The 25,079-nt window shown below is 39.4% G+C and overlaps 2 protein-coding genes across 3 annotated transcripts in view; one reads left to right on the top strand and one right to left on the bottom strand.

Moving 5' to 3' along the window:
• Positions 1-17,316, bottom strand: part of MASTL (microtubule associated serine/threonine kinase like) — a 33,732-nt gene extending 16,416 nt beyond the window's left edge. The window contains exons 1-7 of one of the 2 annotated variants that reach the window (XM_055330974.1): positions 17,072-17,316; positions 13,301-13,498; positions 13,044-13,181; positions 4,942-5,081; positions 3,972-4,060; positions 654-760; positions 283-433 (exon numbers count right to left, since the gene is read on the bottom strand). In XM_055330974.1, the coding sequence (XP_055186949.1) occupies positions 283-433; positions 654-760; positions 3,972-4,060; positions 4,942-5,081; positions 13,044-13,181; positions 13,301-13,498; positions 17,072-17,257 (1,009 nt within the window). In that variant the 5' untranslated portion in view covers positions 17,258-17,316. The remainder of the gene's footprint in view (positions 1-282; positions 434-653; positions 761-3,971; positions 4,061-4,941; positions 5,082-13,043; positions 13,182-13,300; positions 13,499-17,071) is intronic. The other variant, XM_055330975.1, reaches the window with a different exon arrangement.
• A 966-nt stretch (positions 17,317-18,282) lies between these two features.
• YME1L1 (YME1 like 1 ATPase) overlaps positions 18,283-25,079 on the top strand; it is a 42,758-nt gene continuing 35,961 nt past the window's right edge. Inside the window, exon 1 of the mRNA XM_055331949.1 lies at positions 18,283-18,482. Within this exon, the coding sequence (XP_055187924.1) occupies positions 18,450-18,482 (33 nt within the window). The 5' untranslated portion in view covers positions 18,283-18,449. The remainder of the gene's footprint in view (positions 18,483-25,079) is intronic.

Here is a 25,079-nt window from a genome sequence, read left to right as displayed (position 1 = left end):
TGGTTCAGTCAGTAGAGCATGTGACTCTTGATCTTAGGGTTGTAATTTCCAGCCCTATGTTGGGTGTAAAGACTACTTAAAATAAAAATTTTATTAAAAAAAAAAAAAAAGATCTGCAGCAATCTGTGTCAGAAATGGCATTTACGTTAGGAAATGTAGGAATGCCACAGACTGTTCAAGTATTGGCTTTCAAACCTACATTAGAAATTAAAAAATTCAAAAATATTTTGTTTCTCAAAAGACACACTTAATGGAATAAACTATATTTTCTTTTATACTCACATGAGTGTAGTAGTTTGCTAGAATAAGGAGTGGTATCCCTGTGATCTACAGACATGGGACAAATTAGTCCTTGAGAAAGCTGTGATGTTTCAAATACATGGGTTGAAAGAATATTTGCAGAGTCTTTGTTTTTTTCTGCAGCTGGTGTGTACTATGAAAGAAAAAAACAAATGCTATGATTTAACTCTACAAAAATACCACCTAAATACCAACCATTTAAGTAGATAATGTTAAAGTAACTCAACATCCTTGATATTTAAATTTACTTATTTATTTTTTGATATTTAAATTTATTTTAAACAAGTTTGAAAATTTTAAGTGGCAATCATGAAAGGGCATGTTATGTGAGCTTTTTCTAATCAAATACTTACAAATCTTAAAGAGCTGATGAGAGATAACACTTGTCCTGGGGTTCTTGAATAATCTTGTCTAGGTTTAGCCATTGACGGTGTTGTAAGGATATCCATCATATTGATATCTATGTATGGAAAGAAAAGTATATGAAATCCTTTAAAAACTTCAATGCCTTACTAGGCAATAATCACCTGTTCTAAACTTTATCTCCTTTTCCACATTATTAACATTATCTTTAACACTAGCTCGTGTAAGATGAACATATCCAGAGAAGCCACCACACCACAGAGTAAACATATACAACCAAGCTGACAGAGAAAGACAAATACTGTATGGCTCCTATTATATATAGAATCTTAAAAAACAAAACAAAACTAAGCTCACAGGTATAAAGAACAGATTGGTGGATGCCAGAAACAGGGGTGGGGGATAGGAGAAATGGATGAAAAGGGTCAAATAAATAAATATTTCCCTATTAAAAAAAAGCAAGTGATTGAAATTGTTAAACTTTCACAGAACAGTTTTGCTCTAAAATGAATAGAACACAATGTAATGACCCAAATTAGGGAGTAGTCACTAAACAAGAATATCACCCCACTGGCAACAAAATAATTCTTGGTAAATCAAATACTAGAAAAGGATGTGGTAAGAAATATTAAGAAAGGAATATTAGGAATATAAATTAAATTTCAATAGGTCAAGATAGAAATTTATGCAGAATTTTTAACAGTTTCAGGGCATAACGTTGTAAAATAATTCAATGTTCACTACATTATATGTGAGTTCTAAAGAACACAGTACTTTAGATACCAAAAATGGTAGGTGCCTGGCTGGTTCAGTCGGTAGAGCATGTGACTCCCTGATCTCAGGGTCATGAGTTAGAGCCCTACATTGGGTATATAGATCCCTTTGTCTGTATTTATTATCCTGTACTTTTCATCCCCATAATTTATTCATTTCATAACTAGAAGCCTGTGTCTTCCACCCATTTTTTACCCTTTTGTCCTTTCTCCCCAACATTTATCAGTTTGTTCTCTGTATTAATGGGTCTTGTCTCTGCTTTGTTTTTTTAGATTCCATATATAAGTGAAATCATAAGTACTTCTCTTTCTAACTTATTTCATTTAGCATAATCCTGTCTAGGTCCATCCATGTTGTCACAAATGGCAAGACCTCATTGTTCTTTTATGGCTGAGTACTATTCTATTGTGTGTGTGTACACCACATCTTCTTTTTCTTTTTTTCTTTTTTCTTTTTTTAGATTTTATTTATTTATTCATGAGAGACACAGAGAGAGAAGCAGAGACATAGGCAGAGGGAGAAGTGAGTTCCTCTCAGGGAGCCTGATGCGGGATTCGACCCTCAGACCTGGGATCAGGACCTGAGCTGAAGGCAGATGCTCAACCACTGAGACACCCAGGCATCCCTGCACTACATCTTCTTTATCCATTCATCTAATGATGGACACTTGGATTGCTTCCCTATCTTGGCTATTGGAAACACTGCTGCAATTAACATAAGGATGCACAATATCTTTTTGAATTAGTATTTTTGTTTTCTTTGGGTAAATATCTAGTGTACTGTATAGTAAGGAACATCCTTAGTGGCTTCTCATCTAGCCACCTGTACTCAAATATTATTATTACTGCTGTGAAGCATCTGAGTAGTTATGTGAAATGGGATTAATAAAAAATCATAAATACCTCACATCAGCTCAGGTCAGATTTTATCAAATTAAATGAAAATCCTTAGGTATTCAAAACTTTTTGAAATTTGTACTTGCAGTTTAAGATTGATAGATCTGTATTTCTTTTTGAAAAATTATAATCCCATGGTAAGCCCAATTTTGTGCTCTACTGTTCATTTACTTCTAAATGCTATCATTTTAATAGGTAACACAATAGGTTACCAAATTGATAAGCTCACAGGTATTCATGTTTCTATGATAAACATAAGTAGGGGCAGCCCTGGTGGCGCAGCGGTTTGGTGCCAGCCTGCAGCCTGGGGTGTGATCCTGGAGACCCGGGATCGAGTCCCACGTCGGGTCCCCAGCATGGAGCCTGCTTCTCCCTCTGCCTGTGTCTCTGCCTCTGTCTCTATGTCTATGAATAAATAAATAAAATGTTCAAAAAAAAATAAACATAAGTAATTTCTAGTTTCTCCCTATAAGAAACAAAGGTGCTACAAAGTTTTATTCATTCATTTTGTTCTCTTGAACAGTTTCCTTAGAATAAATTCCAAGATAGACTAACTAGGTCAAAAAGAATTAACTTTTTTGTTTCTTTTTTTTTAAATTTTTAATAAAGATTTTATTTATTTATTCATGAGACAAGAGAGACAGAGAGAGAAAGAGAGAGAGAGAGAGGCAGAGACACAGGCAGAGGGAGAAGCAGGCTCCATGCAGGGAGCCCGATGTGGGACTCGATCCCGGGACTCCCGGATCACACCCTGGGCCAAAGGCAGGCGCTAAACCTCTGAGCCACCCGGGCTGCCCAACTTTTTTGTTTCTTAAAACACATTGGTAGATATCTGTTGGAAAGCACTGTGCTAATAATCTATAGTGTTTCTAGAAAAACTAACTGTGCTTTTGCAGCCTCATTAACTTTAGATCTTCAGTTCTTTTTTTTTTTGCCTAGCTTAATAGTGTGATTCATTTGCTATTTTTTTTTTCATTTGCTATTTTTTAAATTAGCATTACTTTCATCACTAGTAGTGAAATTAACATACTTCCAAAACAAGTGTCTGAATTGTGTTCAGTTTGTCTTTTATCAAGGTCTTCGTGGTGATCTTGTCTGTGTGAATAAGTTCTGTAGGCATTATGGTTCATCATGTTATAGGTATTTTAGTCATTTTACCGATGTTTAATTGTTCAAATCAGTTTCAATAGAGACAAAAAGTCAGGAGAACAGAAATTCTGAGTTCCTCTTTGAAGATTCAAAGATTTTTGAGTGCCTTTGAGGATTTAGGAACAATTATTCCCATTCTCATCCTTATGTATTTAATTTTTAAAGGTTGTATTTATTTATTCATGAGAGACAAAAAAAGAGAGGCAGGAAAACACAGGCAGAGGGAGAAACATTCTCCCTGCAGGGAGCCCAATGTGGGACTTGGTCCCAGGACCCTGGGATCATGACCTGAGCTGAAGGCAAATCCTCAACCACTGAGCAACCCAGGCATCCCTCATATTTATTTTTAATACCATTATGCTTTTCTAGTCTTTCTTTGGAACAAATAATCATCAAATTTTAGCCACTATAAGCTAACAAAATAATGTAAGTTAATAGCATGTAGTTGTTGGGTTTTTTAAAAAGGTACTAACCTGCTATTTTCCTTACCTCTATTCAAAGTAATTTTGGAAAGCCCAAAATCTGTTAGTTTAATATGACCTTCATTTGAAATAAGCATATTGTCTGGTTTCAAATCCCTGCACAAAGAAAAGACAAATAGCATATAATTAAAAAAGATCTAGTGGTAATGTTAGAAATAGCAAGGAAATACCCAGAAAGTTGCAGAAGAATCAAACCCTATTTATTTTCTCTAAAATAAGACACTTATCACTGGCTCTGAAAGTGCAAAAAAAACACTCTCTGTTAATAATCTTCTGTATATCTGAACCTACAAGAAAGTGAACCGATTTAATACTAGATTATCTTTGGCATTACTTATTAGATAGCCTATTAAAACAAATAAACCTCAGGCCAAGTCAAAATCATATTTACCTCTTTCAAGGAGGGTAAGACTAAACTTTAAGAGAGAAGAGCCACTTAGAACATGACTTTAGTTGCAGAGTGAAACATTGTAAGTTAGAATTATAAAATACAGCACTTTTGTATGACAGTAGCAGAGTGGGAAAATTCTTCACAACAAAATGGTGTACCCATGCTCAAAGCAACATATTTAAAACACAGGGAGGGGAGGAGATGAAAGAAGAGTTGATGGATTTTCTATTTTTTTTTAATTTAGTGCTTTTATTAATTTTTTTAAAAGACATTATTGATGAGAGAGAGAGAAAGAGAGAACCCGAGCTGGGGGAGGGGCAGAGGGAGAAGCAGACTCTGTTGAGCAGGAAGCCCAATGTGGGGCTTGATCCCAGCACTCTGGGATCATGACCTGAGCTTAAGGCAGATGGTTAACCAACTAAGCCCTCATTAGAAGAAATTATATCTTCTAAACTCACACAAGTTACTCCCAAACTTTAGATAACCTGGATACATGGGCACATGGTTATGCAAATATTTCCAACTCAAATATCTAATACATAATTTGATTACTTGCATTTTTAAGGAATAGTTTGTAGAACTTTACCTGTGGATGATTCCATGTCTGTGAAGATAGTCCAGAGCCAAGGCTACTTCAGAAATATATTTCACGGCCATCTCTTCATCAAAGTAACCATATATATGTAGGAGAGACTTGACATCTCCACCAATAAGATATTCCATTACCTATCAAAAAGGAATATATATGTCACAAAATAAAAATAACATTATTACTTTAAAAACATTAGTTGAGTGTTACAGTTATACATTTTTAGCATGGTTCTGCAACAGACACATTTTCTTGATATCACTACATATTAATAACCAAGTTTGCTCATGTTGCCATATAGTTTTTTTTTTAAGATTTTATTTATTCATGAGAGATACAGAGAGAGAGAGAGAGGCAGAGACACAGGCAGAGTGAGAATCAGGCTCCATGCCGGGAGTGTGATGTAGGACTCGATCCCAGGAATCACCCTGAGCTGAAGGCAGATGCTTAACTGCTGAACCACCTAGGCGTCCTGCCATATAATTTTTTAAAGTGAAGTTAAACTGTTTAATCTGAACAAAAATTCAGACTTACAGAAAAAGTATAAGAATAGTCCCATATATTTTTCTTTTTTTTTCCATATATTTTTCATCTAGATTCAAACCACTGTGAGCATTTTGCCACATTTGCTTTTTTCCTCTCCACATGTAGGAATATAAAATAAATGTTAATAACATAATTATGTTACATAATAAACAAAAGACACAAATATTAACATAAATATCTTAAATTCATGTATTTTTATTCTGACTAAACAGTTTTAAAAATGTGGCAACATCAACAACTGACATTTACAGCTTTTAAGGTTTTGCTAAATAACTGGAGAATAAAGTTGAAGAGGTCATGACCTGTCACCGCCAAATTTTTCTTTTTTTTTTAATTTTTATTTATTTATTTATGATAGTCACACACACAGAGAGAGAGAGAGGCAGAGACACAGGCAGAGGGAGAAGCAGGCTCCATGCACCGGGAGCCCGACGTAGGATTCGATCCCGGGTCTCCAGGATCGCGCCCTGGGATCCCCCCACCAAATTTTTCAACATGTATCTTCTAACAAGGATTTTTTTTTAAAGATTTTATTTATTGGGATCCCTGGGTGGCGCAGCGATTTGGCGCCTGTCTTTGGCCCAGGGTGCGATCCTGGATACTTGGGATCGAGTCCCACGTCGGGCTCCCTGCATGGAGCCTGCTTCTCCCTCTGCCTATGTCTCTGCCCCCCCCCTCTCTGTGACTATCATAAATAAAAATTTAAAAAAAAGATTTTATTTATTCATGAGAAACACAGAGAGAGAGAAAGAGAGAGAGAGAGGCAGAGACAGGCAGAGGGAGAAGCAGGCTCCATGCAGGGAGCCCAATGTGGGACTCAGTCCCGGGTCTCCAGATCAGGCCCTGGGCTGAAGGCAGTGCTAAACCACTGAGCCACCCAGGCTGCCCTAACAAGGATATTTTTACATTACTAAAGAAAAATAAAATTTAAGGAATTTTACACTAATATAATAATATAATCTATAGTCCGTGTTCAAATTTCTCTGAGCATCTAAATAAATGTCCTTAACAGGGGATCCCTGGGTGGCTCAGGGGTTTGGCGCCTGCCTTTGGCCCAGGGCAGGATCCTGGAGTCCCAGGATCAAGTCCTGCATCGGGCTCCCTGCATGGAGCCTGCTTCTCCCTCTGCCCCTCTCTCTCTCTATCATGAATAAATAAATAAATAAATCTTTAAAAAAATAATAAATAAATGTCCTTAACAGCAATTTCCCTCACCCTCTTGCTCAAGCTAGGACCCCCATGGGATTTAGTTATCATGGTTGTTCAGGCTCCTTTAATCTAGGGCAGTTTTTTGCCTTTTTTTTGAGGGGGACAGTCTTTCCTGACATCTGATTATTTCCTCACTACTTAATTCAGGTTTGCGTTTTTGGCAGGAATTCTAAATAAGTAATGTTGACTTTTTCTTAGAGATTCCCACCAGATGAGACACCTAATGTCAGCATGTTCCATTACCGGTGATGTTGACTTTGATCACTTAGTTAAGGTGGTGATTTCCATATGTCTCCATTGAAGAAACACTTTTTTAATCCCTTGGTAATTAATAAGTAATGGGGGGAAATACTTTGAGAGTATGTAAATAAGCTACTTCCCAACAAATGTGCAAGCACTGATCTTAGCATCGTGTGACCAGAGATGATTCTTGTTTGAATCCACTATTGCTATGTGGTTGCAGAGCTCTACTATTCCTCTACATACAGTAGTATTATTCTATAAAACTCATATAGTTTTAAAGTATAAAACATTGCCTCGTAATAACTTCATAAAACTAAGTCCTTTCTTTCCTCTTTAGGTCAATAGTTTCCCTGCTAGTCAATGTTCACTGATGAGATCAATCATTAAAACATTTACTAAGCCCAAAATCTGTGCTACACACTGTGCTAGCTCTGGTAATTTAAGTATGAATAAAATATCTCTGCACTGAAAGACTTTATAATTCAGTAGAAGGCAAATAAATAATGTATTTGAGCTCATGAGAATGTTTATTTTCTTACATCCTCATCAACAATAATTATTGATCCTTTTTATCTGTCATTCTATGAAAAAATGGACATATTTATTTTCAGGAAGATTTAGGACTTTCAGGGAGATTTAGGGTCTTTACACTATTTTTGGTCTTTTTTTTAAAGATTCTACTTTTAAGGGGCCCTGGGGTGGCTGAGTACATGATCCCAGGGTCCTGGAATTGAGACCCCCCCCTTTCAGGCTCCCCACAAGGAGCCTGCCATTCCCTCTGCCTATGTCTCTGCCTCTCTCTGTGGGTCTCTCATAAATAAATAAAATTTTAAAAAATTCTATTTTTAAGTAATCTCTACACCCAATGTGGGCCTCGAACCCATAACCCCAAGATCAGGAGTCACATGCTCCACTGACTGAGCCAACCAGGTACCTCTGTTTTTGGTCTTGTATGTGTCTTCTCTGAATATTTTCTCCAAACTTGATATTTGACTACGTAAATGGTTATTTTGTGTCAAATGTTTAATTTTGTTCTTAATAAGACCTACACCAATTTATGATTATAAAAATATTCACATCAGTTTTCTTCTAGTACTTTTTTTTTTGAAAGATTTTATTTATTTGAGAGTACACATGAGCAAGCACGAGTGGGTGGGGAGGGGCAGAGAGAGAGGGATAAGCAGATTCCTTAGGGAGCTCCATTTGGGGCTCTATCCCAGGACTCTGGGATCATGACCTGAGCCAAAGGCAGACATTTAACCAACTGAGCCACCCAGGTACCCCTTTCTAGTACTTTCATGGATTCCCTTTTTTACGTAGAAATCTATGATACAAAAAGGGGAAACAAATGACCCTCGCACTATCTCTAGTTTCATAACCATGCAGAAAATTATTTCAAGTGACTTCAAAAACTAGAATTTTGGGATGCCTGGTTGGCTCAGCAGTTGAGCATCTGCCTTTGGCTCAGGGTGTGGTCCCGGCATCCTGGGATCAAGTCCCACATTGGGCTGCCTCGAGGAGCCCGCTTTTCCCTCTGCCTATATCTCTGCCTCTCTGTGTCTTTCATGAATAAATAAATAAAATCTTTAAAAAAAAAAAAAACAACAACTAGAATTTTGATAGAATATCCTAAGGACAAAAAGAGCTGCAAAAAACAACAACAACAACAACAAAAAACCTAAATTGAATCCGGTTGTTTTAGTGTCAAAAACAATATTGAAATTGTTATTTTCAAAATATTAGATATACATAATGATGTAACTTAAAGCAAATTAATAATTATGTAATTAGGAACCCAGATGGTCAGGGTAAAAGAATACATTTTTTTTCAGAATATTTTTTTTTTTAAAGATTTTATTTATTCATTCACAGAGACAGAGAGAGAGAGAGAGAGAGAGAGGCAGAGACACAGGCAGAGGGAGAAGCAGGCTCAATGCAGGGAGCCCAACGTGGGACTCGATCCCGGGTCTCCAGGATCACACCCTGGGCTGCAGGCGGCTAAACCCTGCCCTTTCCAGAATATTTTTATATGTTATATACTCTTCAAAGATGTTAAGTAAAAATTTGATAATTTCCCATTGAATTGGAAATTTCATCATGAACTTATGATACATTTTTCTCTTTCTATAAAAATGTTATAGGGGCGCCTGGCTGGCTCAGTCAGTTCAGTGTCCAACTCTTGATTTCAGCTCATGATCTCAGGGTTGTAAAATCGAGTCCCACCTTGGGCTCTGTGCTGGGTGTAGAGCCTGCTTAAGATTCTCTCTCTCCCTCTGCTCTGCTCCCCTCTAAAAAAAAAAATGTTATAAAATACATAAGTCACAGGGATAAAAAGTACAGGATAGGAAATACAGTCAATGATGTTGCAATAACTTTGGTGACAGATGGTAACTAGACTTATTGTGGGGATCATTTCATAATGTATAAAAATATGGAATCACTATGATTTACACCTGAAACTAATAGGATATTGTTTTTAATCCTTTAATTCTTCCTGGTGCTCTCTAATCCCTTTACTACATACTGCTTCATATGAACTGTGTGATTAAATAGTCCTCTACCTTCTCTGGAGTGGAATGTATCAATGTTTCCTTTTTTTTTTTTCCTGTAAGGTGCCAAACAGTAAATATTTTAGGCTTTGCAAGACATATGATCTGTGGGCAAATACCTCACTCTTGTAATGTAGCACAACAGATAGTAAGGAAACAAAAGGATACAATTGTGTTCCAATAAAATACTTGTTCAGTGAAGTTCAAATTTCATATAATTTTCATGTATAATGAAATATTCTTCCTTTGATTTTTTCAACATTTTAAAAATGCAAATGCTATTCTCAGCTTACAGGCTGTGCAGAAACAGTGGGCCATATGTGGTTCACCACAGGCTTAAAAGATGGAAAGTCAATTATTCCTAAAGTACTTGGTTTTCACCTTCCTACTGCTACTCTGTATTGTTTTCAACTCTTTCAGATAGAGAACCATCCTATAAAGTAGACCCACATCTCTGGCTTTCTTACAACCTAGGCGTCTCCTAAGGGGCTGTCTTTTTTTTTTGGGGGGGGGGCTGTCTTTAATATTGCCCTGAGGGTGAATTCCAATACAAATTTGTATCTTTGCTCCAAAACCCCTCCCCACAGCATTACCAGGTTTTCTCTCTCACAAAGAAGGTCACTACAACCAGGTACCATGCTAAGGTATTCATTTTGGAATGTTGTTTAGATTGGTAAAAGAACCCAAACCAACTCATCAATAGGGCATTTGTTTTTTCTTTTTTTTTATTTTTAATTTTTTTTAATTTTTTTAATTTTTTATTGGAGTTCAATTTGCCAACATAGAGTATAACACCCAGTGCTCATCCCATCAAGTGCCCCCCTCAGTGAAGGGTATTTGTTATAAAAATTATGGAATTCCTAAATAAATCCATGTGCTTCTGCATAGCCATTAAAAAGGATGAGGTCACCAGTAAGTGGGAAAAAAATATGTAGAACACCATTTATAATATGACAACATTTCTTGTACTTAAACTATGTAAAAACTTATTGATCTTGAATTAGTCCTAATGCAAAAATGGTGCCCACCACTCTCCTAGATAAACTCTGTACTCTCCAAAGTTTTCTGGCCCTCCCATCAAATATTTGAAACCACATAAACGTTAGTCTAAATCTGATAGTTACTCACAGATTTACTGAAAGACTAGAAATGGATTTAAACATCAGGTACCAAAAGAGTTTTAGATTTATCTCTAGTTTTATTTATTTTTATTTTTAATTTTTATTACTTTTTAAAGATTTTATTTATTTATTCCTGAGAGACAGAGAGAGGGGCAGAAAAACAGGCAGAGGGAGAAGCGGGCTCCCCATCGGAGCTTGATGTGGGACTCGATCCCAGAACCCCAAGAGCATGATCTGAGCCAAAGGCAGATGCTCTATCACTGAGCCACCCAGGTGCCCCGTCTCTGTATTTATAATCTATCCTGAATTTTCAGGTGTACAGTTTGAAGTTGGATATAATGTTCTGTTCAGTTTCGAGTTTTTAATATAGCAAAAAGTTGAAGTGTCACACAATAATGTTCCACATACTTACAAGAGAGCTTTAGCATATTGAGGATAAAGGAATTCCACTCAGATCAGATTATGAAAGGAATGAGCATTCTGTTGGTAAACTACTGATCTGGATGGAGTCTAAAATCTACATCCTATTTGCAAATTGAACTCCAATAAAAAAATAAAAAATAAAATAAAATAAAATCTACATCCTAAAATCCATTCATTCATAGAAAACCATTTATGTTCATGCTGAATAGAAGCCATTGGAGATACCAAATATTTAATTCACAGACCATTTCAGAAGTTAGGATCTCTAGAATTTGCAGTCAAAATATCCTCACCAATTCCTGTTCCCTCAAATTCTTCATTAGAAATGAAAAGCGAGCAACCCTTGGGACGCCCTCTACCTATGTCTCTGCCTCTCTGTGTGTCTCTCACGAATAAATAAAATCTTAAAAAAAAAAAAAAAAAAAGAAAGAAAGAAAAAAGAAAAGCAAGCAACCCTCAAAGTCCATGCACCCAAAATCCATCACTTCCCAGTATCTTTCCTTACTATACACCAAACTTTATATAGTATTCCTTTACTTACCAATGTTTTTAGTACTATGTGCCAGATACTGTTTAATATGTTTTATATTAACTGATTAAAATTTCATAACAACCTCTGAGGTATTATTATTATTTCCATTTTGCAGATGAGGAGACTGAGGTGGGTAGTTAATCTTATGTATCAATTTGACTAAGCCATGGTACTGAGATTTAGTGAAACATGAACCTCAATGTTGCTGTGAAGTTGTGTTTCAGATGAGATTAACATTTAGGTAGACTTTGAGTAGAGCTGATAACCCTCCATAACCTGGGCAGACCCCAACCAGCCAGCTGAAAGCATTAAAAGAAAAAAGATCAAGGTGTTGTCCTTCATACTCCCCACCCCCAACTCACCCCAAAAAAGAAGGAATTCAGCCTCTACACTGCTTTTGACCTGAGTTACAACATTAACTCTTCCCTGAGTCTGCAGTCTGCTGGCTTACCCTGCAGATTTCACACTTGCCAGCCCTGACCATCACATGGAACAATTCCTTCAATCTCCACCCTCTACACACACACACACACACACACACACACACACTCTCTCTCTCTTAGTTCTTTTTCTCTGGAGAACCCTGACTCATACAACAGGGAAGGGTACTTGGCCAAAGTTATAAAGCTAATAAGTGGAAAAGTTGGAATTCAAACCCAAGTACTCTAACCCGGAGACTGTATTCTTTTTCTTTTTTTAAGATTTTATTTATTTATCTGGCAGAGAAAGAGCATGAACAAGCAGGGGGAGCGGCAGGCAGAGGGAAAGGGAAAAGCAGGCTTGATGCAGGACTCAATCCCAGGACCCTGGGATCATGACCTGAGCTGCAGGCAGATGCTTAACTGACTGAGCTACTCAGGCGCCTTTATACACACACACATATTTTTAAAGATTTATTTATTTTTTTAATTTATTTTTATTTATTTATGATAGACATAGAGAGAGAGAGAGAGACAGAGAGAGAGGCAGAGACACAGGCAGAGGGAGAAGCAGGCTCCATGCCAGGAGCCCGACATAGGACTTGATCCCGGGACTCCAGGATTGCACTCTGGGCCAAAGGCAGCGAAACCGCTGAGCCACCCAGGGATCCCCTTAAAGATTTATTTTAAAATAATCTCTATAGGGAACCCTGGGTAGCACAGCGGTTTCGCGCCTGCCTTTGGCCCAGAGCGCGATCCTGGAGACCCGGGATCGAGTCCCACGTCGGGCTCCTGGTGCATGGAGCCTGCTTCTCCCTCTGCCTATGTCTCTGCCCACCCCCCCCCCCCCCGTGTGACTATCATAAATAAATAAAAAAATTAAAAAAAAACAACAATATATTAAAATAATCTCTACACCCAATATGGAGCTTGAATTCAGAACCCTGAGATCATACTGCCGGCTAAGCCAGCCAGCCCCCCACTCGCCTTGTCAACTTGAGCCACTGAATTCAGTGACTGCTAAATAGAAGAAAAAAACGTAAAATCATTTACTTACCAAGTAGACATTGTTTGCTGACTGTAGTGAATAGTACAAATGGACAATGAAAGGACTTTTGCTTAGTGCTAGTGCATCCCTCTCAGCTTGTACCTGATGAGTCATATTTTTGTTGATCATATCTGCTTTTTTGACAACCTATAGTAGACAACATAACAATACATTCATTTTATTTTTTATTACAAAGTGTTCTCAGGTTTCAGAGTTGCCTTCGTGAAAACCACAAGAGAGGAAAACATAGATACCATTATTATTACCATCAAGAAACTGTCAGAAAAAAAAAAAGAGGGATCCCTGGGTGGCGCAGCGGTTTGGCGCCTGCCTTTGGCCCAGGGCGCGATCCTGGAGACCGGAGACCAGAGACCGGAGATCGAATCCCACGTCGGGCTCCCGGTGCATGGAGCCTGCTTCTCCCTCTGCCTATGTCTCTGCCTTGTCTCTGCCTCTCTCTCTCTCTGTATGACTATCATAAATAAATAATTTAAAAAAAAAGAAAAAAAAAGAAATTGTCAGAAAAACAGCTAATATGGTGAAACAAAACAAAACTAAACTTTTTTCAAGAGAACTGCTTATTTTGGAACCCAGTGGCAAAAGAATCACATCCCTTTTTTTTTTTTAGATTTTGTTTATCTATTCATAGAGACACAGAGAGAGAGAGAGAGAGAGAGAGAGAGAGGCAGAGACACAGGCAGATTGAGAAGCAGACTCCATGCAGGAAGCCTGACATGGGACTGGATCCCGGGTCTCCAGAATCACACCCCAGGCTGCAGGTGGCGCTAAACCGCTGTGCTACCGGGCTGCCCTCACATCCCTTTTGAGAAGGAAAAAGAAGTAAACAAATGCTCCTCTAGTGCCCTACATATTACTAGAAAAAAAGGGACACCTGGGTGGCTCAACGGTTGAGCATCTGCCTTTGGCTCAGGGCATGATCCTACAGTCCTGGGATCAGGTTCCACATCGGGCTCCCTGCATGGAGCCTGCTTCTCCCTCTGCCTGTCTCTGCCTGTCTCTGTGTCTCTCATGAATAAATAAAATCTTAAAAAAAAATCCCATTATTTATTTTTAAAATTTTTATTTATTTATTCATGAGAGACAGAGAGAGAGAGAGAGAGAGAGAGAGAGAGAGAGGCAGAGACACAGGCAGAGGGAGAAGGAGGCTCCATGCAGGGAGCCTGATGTGGGACTCAATCCTGGGACTCCGGGATCATGCCCTGGGCTGAAGGTAGATGCTAAGCTTCTGAGCCATCCAGGGATCCCTCATTATTTTTTTTAAAATATTTATTTATTTATTTATTCATGAGAGACACAGAGAAAAAGAGAGGCAGAGACACAGGCAGAGGGAGAAGCAGGCTCCCCACAGGCAGCCCGATGCGGGACTGATCCAGGATCCCAGGATCACACCCTGAGCCAAAGGCAGAGGCTCAACCACAGAGCCACCCAGGCACCCCTCCATTCATTATTCTTATAACAAAGTTAAAAGATAGTAATGATCCTAATAAGCCCCCAGGTAATCAGGAATCTAGGCACAGATAATTAGTGGCTAATAATTTTTTTAAACTTCTATTCTTTGATGGATGAGAACTGAATCAGGAGGAAGAATAATATGGGAAGTTTGTTTGCCTAGAAAAAAAGAATCTTAAGAGAACTACTGAAAGTTAAGTCTCAAATACTGTCTTTCAGAAAATAGCAAATTACCCTTTTCAAGTTTCAAGGTAATTGGCACAAAAGCAAAACTATAATATCCACACTGAAATTAGAGCACTAAACTGAACAGTCAGTAACATTGAGATCACTTGTCATGATGATTAAAAGGCATATTTTTTCCAGAGACTCATTAGAATATTTGATAAAATCATTAGTACACTATGAATTCCAGCCTTATATCCTTTCCATAAGAAAAATTAGAGAAATTAACAAAGCCAGCCTCTAACATGATTTCACCTATGATTCCACTATATTGAAAGCTCTGTGAAGGCATGTTTGTTTTGTTCACCACTGGACCCTAGACTCTGTACACAAAAGGGATACTCAACAAATACTCATTGAAAAAAATCAATTGGTGTCTTTATTTCAACAACTGATAATGACTGATTAGGAAGTACAGTAGAAGGAAATGCAAAAAATTGATGGAACATATGAAGCGAGGAAGATTAATTTCAATGAGGTGGGTCTGAAAGGTCAGGGAAAGTTTGAAGAGGAGCCAAGATGAATCCTTTTTTTTTTTTTTTAAGATTTTATTTATTTATTCATGACAAACACACAGAGATAGAGACATAGGCAGCAGGAGAAGCAAGCTCCCAATAGGGAGCCTCATGTGGAACTTAATCCCAGGACCCCAGGATCATGTCCTGAGCCAAGCGAAGGCGCTCAATCACTGAGCCACCCAGGCGTCCCTCAAAGATGAATCTTTTTTATTTATTTATTTATTTATTTATTTATTTATTTATTTACTTATTTATGATAGAGAGAGAGAGAGAGAGAGAGAGAGAGAGAGGCAGAGACACAGGCAGAGGGAGAAGCAGGCTCCATGCACTGGGAGCCTGATGTGGTTTTCGATCCCGCGTCTCCAGGATCGTGCCCTGGGCCAAAGGCAGGCGCGAAACCGCTGAGCCACCCAGGGATCCCAAAGATGAATCTTAATATGCAAATAACACAGGTGGAGAAGAGCAGAGAATGGTGGAAGAGAAGCTCTTAAAGAGGAGCCAGCGTAAACACAAGCTCAGAGGCAAGATAATACACAGTATTCAGGGACTAGCCAATTGTCTGGGGTGGCTGAAACAAAGGATTTGTGGAAGTTATAGTAGAAGTCAAGTATCATTATTTCATTATTATTATTATGATTGCTTTTCTAAGGAGTTTGGACTTTAGCTTGCATGCCACAGCCTAAGGAGCAGATGAAAAAATTAGTGATCCTAGTTAGGAGCCTATTCCAATAGACGAGGTATGGAAAGGAAGGTGTGATGAGTCTCAAAAACAGATAACAAACAAACTCCACCAAACCCAAAAACAGATGCAAAAGACTATATATTGTATGATCCCATTTACATGGAATGTAGAGAAAAGGCGAACCTATAGAAAGTAGATTGCTGGTTACCTGGGACTAGGGGAAAGTGCTGCAGAAAGGCAGGAGGTGTTTTTAGGGTGATGGGTATGTTCTAAAATTGGATTGTGGTGATATCTACCCAATCTTTACTAAAGACTGACGTGTACTTTTAAAAAGGAAGGGAGAGAGGGAGGGAGGGAGGAAGAGAAAAGCAAAAGAAAGAGAAAAGTGAAGCCCTTTATTTGGGTAGACTTGGGAATGGAATAGAAGGGATTAAAAAAAGGAATATGAGACAGAATTGACAGGACTAGTTGAGACCTTGGTTATACAGATGAAATAGCGGAAAGTTAAAATGACTCAAGTTTCCAGCCTGAATGACAGCGATGAAAGTGATTTTATTAAATGGCGAGAAGGAAGATTCAGTGTTTAAGACGGTAGGTGGAGAGCAATGATTGTTCTTCAAGATATAGGGTAGCTATTCACATACCAATGTCCAATAGGAAGTTGGAACTACATCAGCAGTGAGACTGCTGGTTTCTTTCCCTTTCTATGCTCACTCAGTGCTGAAATAAGAGTCGTCTGAAAGTCCGGGAATGGGTGAGGACCAAGAGCGGCCAGAAGAGCTTCAAATGCTTTTGTAAAGCTATATACTGCTGCAAGGATAAAGGAGTAACATGTTCTATCTAACATGTTTTAGTTAGTCTTAAATTGTTTCAAATTTAATGTTTCCAACTCAATCCCGGTAAAGGTCAAGGTGGTAAAAAGGACTCAGAAGTCCTGGTGTCTCCTAAGCAGAGGCGGTGTGAAAAGAAGGGCGGGGCAGAGGCGAGACACCCAGCCTCCTGGCGCTCACGTCACTCCAAGGAAGAAGTCACCGCACAGGGTTATAGGACTCCTAGAGCCCTGGGGCCTGCCCAATTCAGGAGGCAGGAAGGAGGCCCGAAGATCGGAACTCTATCCCTCCTCTTACTCCCCAACTCCTTACCTTCACAGCATACAACTTGCCGCCTTTCTGCCCGAGATACACCTTCCCAAAAGCGCCACGGCTAATGGGTTTTACTATGGTGAATTCCTCAATGGAGGGAGGTCTTGGCACCGGGATCCTGTTCGCGCACTCCGCTGTGACCGTGTCTCCGCCACTCTCCGTCTCGCTCCCCGCAGTGGCCTCCATCGTGAGCCAGCCCAGACGGAGGCCTGCAGCATCAGCTACCACCCGCCTCCAGCCACAGCTCCCGCCAACTGGGTTCAAAGTAAGAAGACCCCGCCCACGCAGCCCGTCGACCGTGACGTCACCGCGTTGCCGCGGACCCCGCCCCTCCGATCGCCTCCTGTTGGTAGGCGCGGAAGCACCCAATGGCGGTGCGGGCGGGGACTCTGGGAAATCCTCCAACCAACCACAGACTCTTCGAGGAGGGCGACCGCGACCCGATTACTTCATTTGTAATAATGGCGGGGGGGTGGGGGGTGGGGGGCCCCAGGCAGTCTTTAGCCTGCAGGGAAAAGGGGCTACTTGGACTTGAAACTCAATCGCAGCGTTGAGGTTTCTCCAGATCTTCAATCGAGGTTGATGGGACCCTGCCCTCATCTCGCTTTTGCTTTGTTTTGTTGTTTTTCTACTCCTTCGCGACCTCGCACCCTCGCGAGAAACGTAAGCCAGTTCGGTCTGGCCAGTGGAAATCACAGAATGTGGAAAAACTGGATACGCCGGAAGCCCGTGGCTGGCCCCGTCATCTGACATAGTAACAGGATGTAACTTGCCTGACTGAAGCAGATTAGGACCAACAGGAAGAATTTTCCATTTATTGTATGGAAGATAAAGAGCACCACATTGTAGCCAAAGATACATGATAGTGCAGTGCCTCATAGTACCTTTATGACAGTTCCTCAAGGGCGAATCGGAAAAGGAGTATATAATATATATCGGAAGATTTAAGAAGTTAGATGTTCAAAGATTTAACAGAATCTATGCCGTCCCTGCTTAAAAAAATCCGGCCAGAGAGCTTAGGGGACGGGTACTTGTACAGCTCAACGAGAACATCAAGCAGTTTGGGGGCCCCGGCACCTCAGCGGCGATTGTACGTGCGCCAGTCGGTGAAAAGCTGGCGGGCGGACGCATGCCCCCTGGTGGTGCGGCCCACCTGCCCCGGAAGTAGTGTTGCGTTGGAGCCTTGCCTTCCGGGCAGATTGTCTGTCGTTGCGGCAGCTGTAAGAAGGGGAGGCCATTTTCGGGAGGCCATTTTCTGTTAGTAGGAAGAGTAAGGGCTAGAGGAGAGGGGGAGACAAGGGCTCAGCACCTCCCCGCCGAGCCGTGGACAGAGGGGCGCTTTTGGCAGGCGGGTGAGGTCGCTGAGGGCCCGGAGGAGATGTTTTCCCTGTCGAGTACGGTGCAGCCCCAGGTGAGTTTGGCATCCGGTCCTTTTTTTTTTCCCCCTTCTCTCCTGACCGCGGCTGTTTGCCGTTTGCGTTTCTTAGAAGCTCTTTCTACGTTTGGGATCCTCGGAGGGAAGCGATCAACCCAGAGCGAGTCCTAGGATTGAGAAGGGCTCAGCGGCCACACTTAGAGTAAAAGGCGGACGGTGGAGCAGAGACATGTTATGATGGAGACCTTGGTTTATCGAGGTGATAGCGTGGAATTTTTACTGGAGAATCCATCTGGGGTGGGGGTGCAGAGTGAGGATGGAAACGCCTTTGCCTCGTGTAAACGGAGCGAATAATGTTTTCTTCCCGTCTTATCACTCCTCCAGAGATTTTACTATAACGACCCCGATACCCAGCTCTTTCCCTTTTAAATGGAATTTAACTCAAACATATTGTGATAATTTGGATACTACGAATTCATCCTTTTGTTCTTTTTTTCCGGCCAAAAAAGACTAATAAACGGATATATTTTTAAGTTACTGACTGCTTGCGTTGCTATTTTTATTCAGTCTCTTTCCCATGTTTTCATAAAGCAAAGGATAAGGCAGAAAAAAAAATCATTCCCAGGGTTTTTACTTGTCCTCTTTCAGGAGTAATCACTTGTGACAGTGTTTCGTCCTTGGTTCATTTAAAAATCTTTTTGGTGGCAACATTTTGATACCTCTTTTTTTTTTTTTTTGGAAGTTTCTCAGTTTTGCAAATAGTTTTTGAACACATTCAGATTTCAAAATAATTTTTAACAGTTCTTTGTTTCAGCATGTAATTTCATTCCTTTGTGTAACCCCCACTCTTTGGGTGTTTTGTTTTGTCTTGTTGCTAGTATTGGCTGAGTAATGGAAAATGAAATGATTATTGGACATCAGTAATGTGCTTGCCAGGTGGACAAAACAAATGTGGAATCTTGATGGATGTGAAGAAAAATTGAATAGAAGTTAGCCAGGTGAAGAGTGAAAGGAAGTGAACAGGTATCCCAGGGATATGGAGGGATAATCTGGAGGTCCTGAGATAAGGAAGGGCTTAGCTGATTGGAGGAACAAAAATAAGGCCAGTTTGGCTAGAATGTAGTGATGAAAATGTGTGATGACAGAAATGAGGTTGGGGAGAAGCCTTGAGGCAGATGACACAAAATTATTATAAGGTCTTTTGAATTTTAAGTGTATTGGGAACCATTGGATGTTTTTAAGCACAGAATGCCATGATCAGATTTACATTGTCAGTAGACTTACTCTGGCTTCTGTGGAGATTGTAGAAGGGCAAGAGTTTTCACTTGCCCTTAAGTTTTCACTTAATGATGCTATTGCAGTAATCCAGGAGGAGATAATGCACCACTACAGTGGAGGCAGTGGTTGTGGAAAGAAGGGGATGAGTTAGGTTTTTTTGTTTGCTTTGTTTTGTACAAAGAATAGAATTTAATGAGGGTTTGGATATGAGGGATGATGGAAAGAAATGTTTCTGGTTTGATAATCTCAATGCATGAAAATACTATTTACTAAGATGACAGTATCCACGTAACCAAAGTCTTGGAGTCAGGGTTTGCTAATACAACCCAAGGGAGTGTCGAAAACAAAGAACTTTATTACTTCTTACAAGTAAGGAGACAGATGACTCTTAAAGCACTGTGTGTGGGGGGGTTAGTGTATGGAGCTTTTATTTAGTGTATTAGGAGGTTGGGAGGGAGCTCATAAAGGCACTTCATTCAATTACTCATGCCTAGTATTTCAGCATGCTAGTGTGTTCATTGTATGTTAAAAAAAAATGGTGGAAAACTCTGCCTCTAGGAGATCTTGGTATCATAATGAGCTAAAGGTAACTGCAGGACTGCTCAGAGGGACTTCTGTGCAGTTCCTAAGGGCCAGTCCAGCTCATACTGACTCACATAAGGGGCTGTCAGGTGAGACACACCTACCATGGGCCTCTGAGGTGAAGCACCATGTCTCCTTGGTTGGAACTGTTGGTTCTACAAAACAAAACATATTCCTTCTCTGCTTTTGTCCCTTCCCTTCCACTCTTTTTGTTGATAGCTTTCTGCCCTCTTTCTTGAGAAACTTCCTATTGCATGCTCACTTACACCTGGAGAATACACCTACCAGTTATTTTAAAAGAAGTCTAATCTGGCCTGTTGAATACAGAAGTAAGCCTTTTAAAACTGAAGTTCAAGAAGTTTATATTAAGACTCAATTTTAGTAGAATTTATCATCAGCTGGATGGAGGGTTAGTGGGACGTGATGTTGGTAGAGATGTTGAAGGTATTTTGTGTGCTGTAGGTAGGCTTAACTGGGCTCATATAGGACCCTTATGCTTGGAAAGATGATAAGCATTTGTAATTCCTGATTGCTTAGTTGATTGAATGGAATCATTTGAATTTAAACTGTGAAGTTAGGAAAGATACCAAAGGCAAACTTTTTCATTGAGGAGAGATCAAACCATCTTTTAGTAATTTGAATCCTTTTTTGGATGAGAAGAGATATAACTAATTGAAAGAAAGCTTTTCAGAGAAATAGGCAGAAAATATGTATCTTAAAATAAGTTGGTTCCTGGGTTGCTCAGTCAGTTAAGCATCTGTCTTTGGGTTGGGTCTAGGGCCCTGAGGTCAAGCTCTGCATCAGGCTCCCTGTTCAGTGGGGGAGGCTTCTCCCTTTCCCTCTGCCTGCTTGTGTGCTCTCTCTGTCAAATAAATAAATAAAATCTTTTTTTTTTAATAAATAAAATCTTAAAAGATTTTATTTTGTTTTAAAAAAAACTGTAGTTTTTTTAGTTTTAAAAAAACTTTAAAACTGTAGTTTTTAAAAAAACTTATTCTTTCTCACCCTAAAAAATAATACATGCTTATTGCCAAAAAATCCAAAAAGAAAAATACGAATAAGAAAATAAAAATCCTCCATAATATCATTGCTCAGACATCATATTGTAGAATATATTCCTCATACATTTTACCTCTCCACAAATATGTGTATGCATACTTTTAAAAAAAGATGTAGTTTTACATTAGTTTAACAATTTTTTCATTTTATAACAATGAATTTATTTCTGTATCGGTAACTATGGGATGAAAAGTCTAACTGGGGGCAGCCCCAATGGCTCAGCAGTTTAGCGCCACCTTCAGCCCAGGGTATGATCCTGCAGACCTGGGATAGAGTCCCACGTCCGGCTCCCTGCATGGAGCCTGCTTCTCCCTCTGCCTGTGCCTCTGCCTCTCTCTCTCTCTCTCTCTCTCTCTCTCTCTCTGTCTCTCATGAATAAATAAATAAAATCTTTAAAAAAAAAGTCTAACTGGAATCTAGAGTCAGATGATCTTGGTTAGAATCTTGTTCATACACTTAACTTGCAGAGTGTGACTTTGAACATGCCACTGAACCTATCTAAATTCTTGTTGTCTTCATCAATTAAATAGGAAGTAAATAATATTGTTCATGCCTGTTAAAAGTGTTAAATGAGATAATGTAAAATGCGCATAATACAAAACCTAGCAGACAGGCATGCCTTGAAGATACTGTGGGTTTGGTTCAAGACTACTACAGTAAAGCAAGTATTACAGTAGCACTAATCAAATGAATTTTTAGATATCCCAGTGCATGTAAAAGTTATGTTTGCACTATACTATAGTCCCTTAGGTGTATAATATATGTCTAAAAATGTAATACTCTAATTAAAAAATACTTTATTGTATTGCTGAAAGATGCTATCATCTGTGTGCGTGTTTTTTTAAAACGTATTTATTTTTAGAGAGAGTACACATGCACGCAGCAGAGGGAAGGGCAGAGGGAGAAGGAAAGGGAGAGAATCTCAAGCAGACGCCTTGCTGAGTGCAGAGCCCCACACAGGACTTGATCTCAGGACCCTGAGATCGTGACCTGAGCTGAAATCAAGAGTTGGACGCATAAGAGACTGAGCCACTGAGGCTCCCCTATCATCTTTGCTTTCAACAAGTCATAATCTTTTTGCTGGTGGAGGGTCTTGCCTCACAATTGATGGCTAATGACTGATTAGGATAGTGGGGTAGTGGCCATAGCAATTTCTTAAAATAAGACAACAATGAAGTTTGCTATATTGATGGACTCTTCCTTTCATGAATGATTTCTCTGTAAGATATAATGCTATTTGATAGCATTTGACCACAGTAGAACTTCTTTAATTATTGGACTGCTGCTTTTTTATCAACTAAGTTTATGTAATATTCTAAATTGTTTGTTGTCATTTTAACAATCTTCACAGCATCTTCACCCAGAGTAGATTCTATCTCAAGAAACCACTTTCTTTGCTTATCCATAAGAAGCAACTCATCCACGTTCATTAGATTGCAGCACTTCACTCACATCTTTGGAGTCCACTTCTAATTTCCTTACTGTTTCCACCACATCTACAGTTACTTCCTCTAACCCCTCAAAGACAACCATGAGGCTTGGAATCAGTTTCTTCCAAACCCTGCTTAATGTTGATATTTTGACCTCTTCCTATGAAAATGTTCTTAATGCCATCTAAAATTGTGAATCCTCTTCCAGAAAGTTTTCAATTTTCTTTGCCCAGATCCATAGGAGGAGTCATGGACTATGGCATCTGTAGCCTTTACAAAATGTATTTCTTAAATAATTAGACTTGAGAGTCAAAATTGCTTCTGACTCCATGGGCTAGAATGAATATTGTGTTAGCAGACATGAAAGCAACATTAATCTGGTTGTACACATCCAACAGAGCTCTTGGGTAACCAAGTACATTGTCAGTGATTAGTAATATTTTGAAAGGAGTCTTTTTTTTTATGAGCAGTAGGTCTCTTAACAGGGTGCTTGGAGTATTCAGTAAATATTGTAAATAGATACTGTGTCAAACAGGCTTTGTTTTTCCATTTGTAGAGCAGAGGCAGCATAGGTTTAGTACTCTTCTTAAGGGCCTAGGATTTGCAGAATGATACAAGCATTGGCTTCAACTCAAAGTCAGCTATATTAGCTCCTAACAAGAGAGTCAGTCTGTCCTTCAAAGCTTTTAAGCTAGACATTGATTTCTCCTCTCGAGCTGTGAAAATCCTAGATGGCATCCTAGAATAGAAGGCTGTTTCTTGTACTTTGAAAATCTGTGTCATGTAGCCACCTTTGTTAGTTACCTGTGTTCTCTAGACCTGGAAATTTTGCTATAGCTTCTACATCAGTATTTTCTGCTTTAGCTTTTACTTTTATGTTAGAGAGATGGCTTCTTTTTTTTTTTTTAAGACCTTATTTATTTATTGAGACAGAGAGAGAGAGGCAGAGGGAGAAGCAGGCTCCATGCAGGGAGCCCGATGCGGGACTCGATCCCAGGTCCCCAGGATCACACCCCAGGCCGCAGGCCACGCCAAACGGCTGCGCCACCAGGGCTGCCCGAGAGATGGCTTCTTAAACCTTATGAACCAACCTCTGCTAGCTTCAGACTTTTTTCCTGCAGCTTCCTTACCTTTCTCAGCCTTCATAGAATTAAATACAGTTAGGGCCTTGCTCTGGATTAGGTTTTGGCTTAAGGGAATATTGTGGTTGGTTTGATCGTCTATCCAGAGCTCTAAAACTTTCAGCAATAAGGCCATTTTGCTCTTGATCATTTGTGTCTTCGTTAGAACAGCATTTTCATTTCCTTCAGGAACATTTCTTTTGCATGCACAACTTGGCAAAGTATAAGAGGCCTATCTTGGCTTTCGACATGCTTTCCTTATCAAAATTAATCAGGTCTAGACTTTGAGAGTGAGAGATGTGTGACTCTTCCTTTCACTTGAACACTTAGATGCCATTGTAGGGTTATTAATTGCCCTAATTTCAATGTCGTGTCTCAGGAAATGGGGAGACCTAAGGAGAGGGAGAGAGATAGGTAGGAGCAGTCAACACACACACACACACACACAACAGTTAATTGATTAAGCTCAGTGTCTTACATAGGTGTGGTTTGTGGCATCCCAAAACAATTGCAGTATTAACATCAAATTCATAGGCAACCATAACAAATATAATAATGAAAAAGTTCACAGTATTCTGAGAATTACCAAAATGTGACAAAGAGACACGAAGTGAGCAAGTCCTGTTGGAAAAATGGTGCCAGAAGACTTGCTTGATGCAGAGTTACCACAAACCTTCAATTTATTAAAAAAAAAAAAATGCAGTATTTGTGAAGTGCAGTGAAGTGAAGCAACGATAAAATGAGATGTACCTATATGGTAGGAACCCATTTAATTCTTTCATTTATTCAAGAAGTATTTATTTGGCAACTGCTGTGTGCATTAGTGTTGCACTGGGACACAGTATGAATTAAATAGAGAAAAATATAAAGTATGGAAGCTATATAAGTACTGTGTAAAAGCTTTTTGTTATGGAAAACTGGGTTTGTCTCCATGAACGTGAAGCCTAAAGACACAGGCAAGCCAAAGAATAGGAAAAGGAAAGGTCTTACTTGAAACAAGTAAAGGAGAACACCAGGCATCTTTCCTAATAAGACCACTAGTGTCTCCCTGAATAACCTGATTGTAAAAGTTTTATTGAAAGGGTTCATACATACTCATGGTGAGGCTTGTGCAGTAGGGACTACATCATGGAATTGGGGCAAAAGTCATCTTAAAGTTACTG

The sequence above is a fragment of the Nyctereutes procyonoides genome, unplaced genomic scaffold (assembly GCF_905146905.1).
Source record: "Nyctereutes procyonoides isolate TBG_1078 unplaced genomic scaffold, NYPRO_anot_genome, whole genome shotgun sequence".
Taxonomy (NCBI): Eukaryota; Metazoa; Chordata; class Mammalia; order Carnivora; family Canidae; genus Nyctereutes; species Nyctereutes procyonoides.
This window is presented reverse-complemented; position numbering and strand designations above follow the sequence as displayed.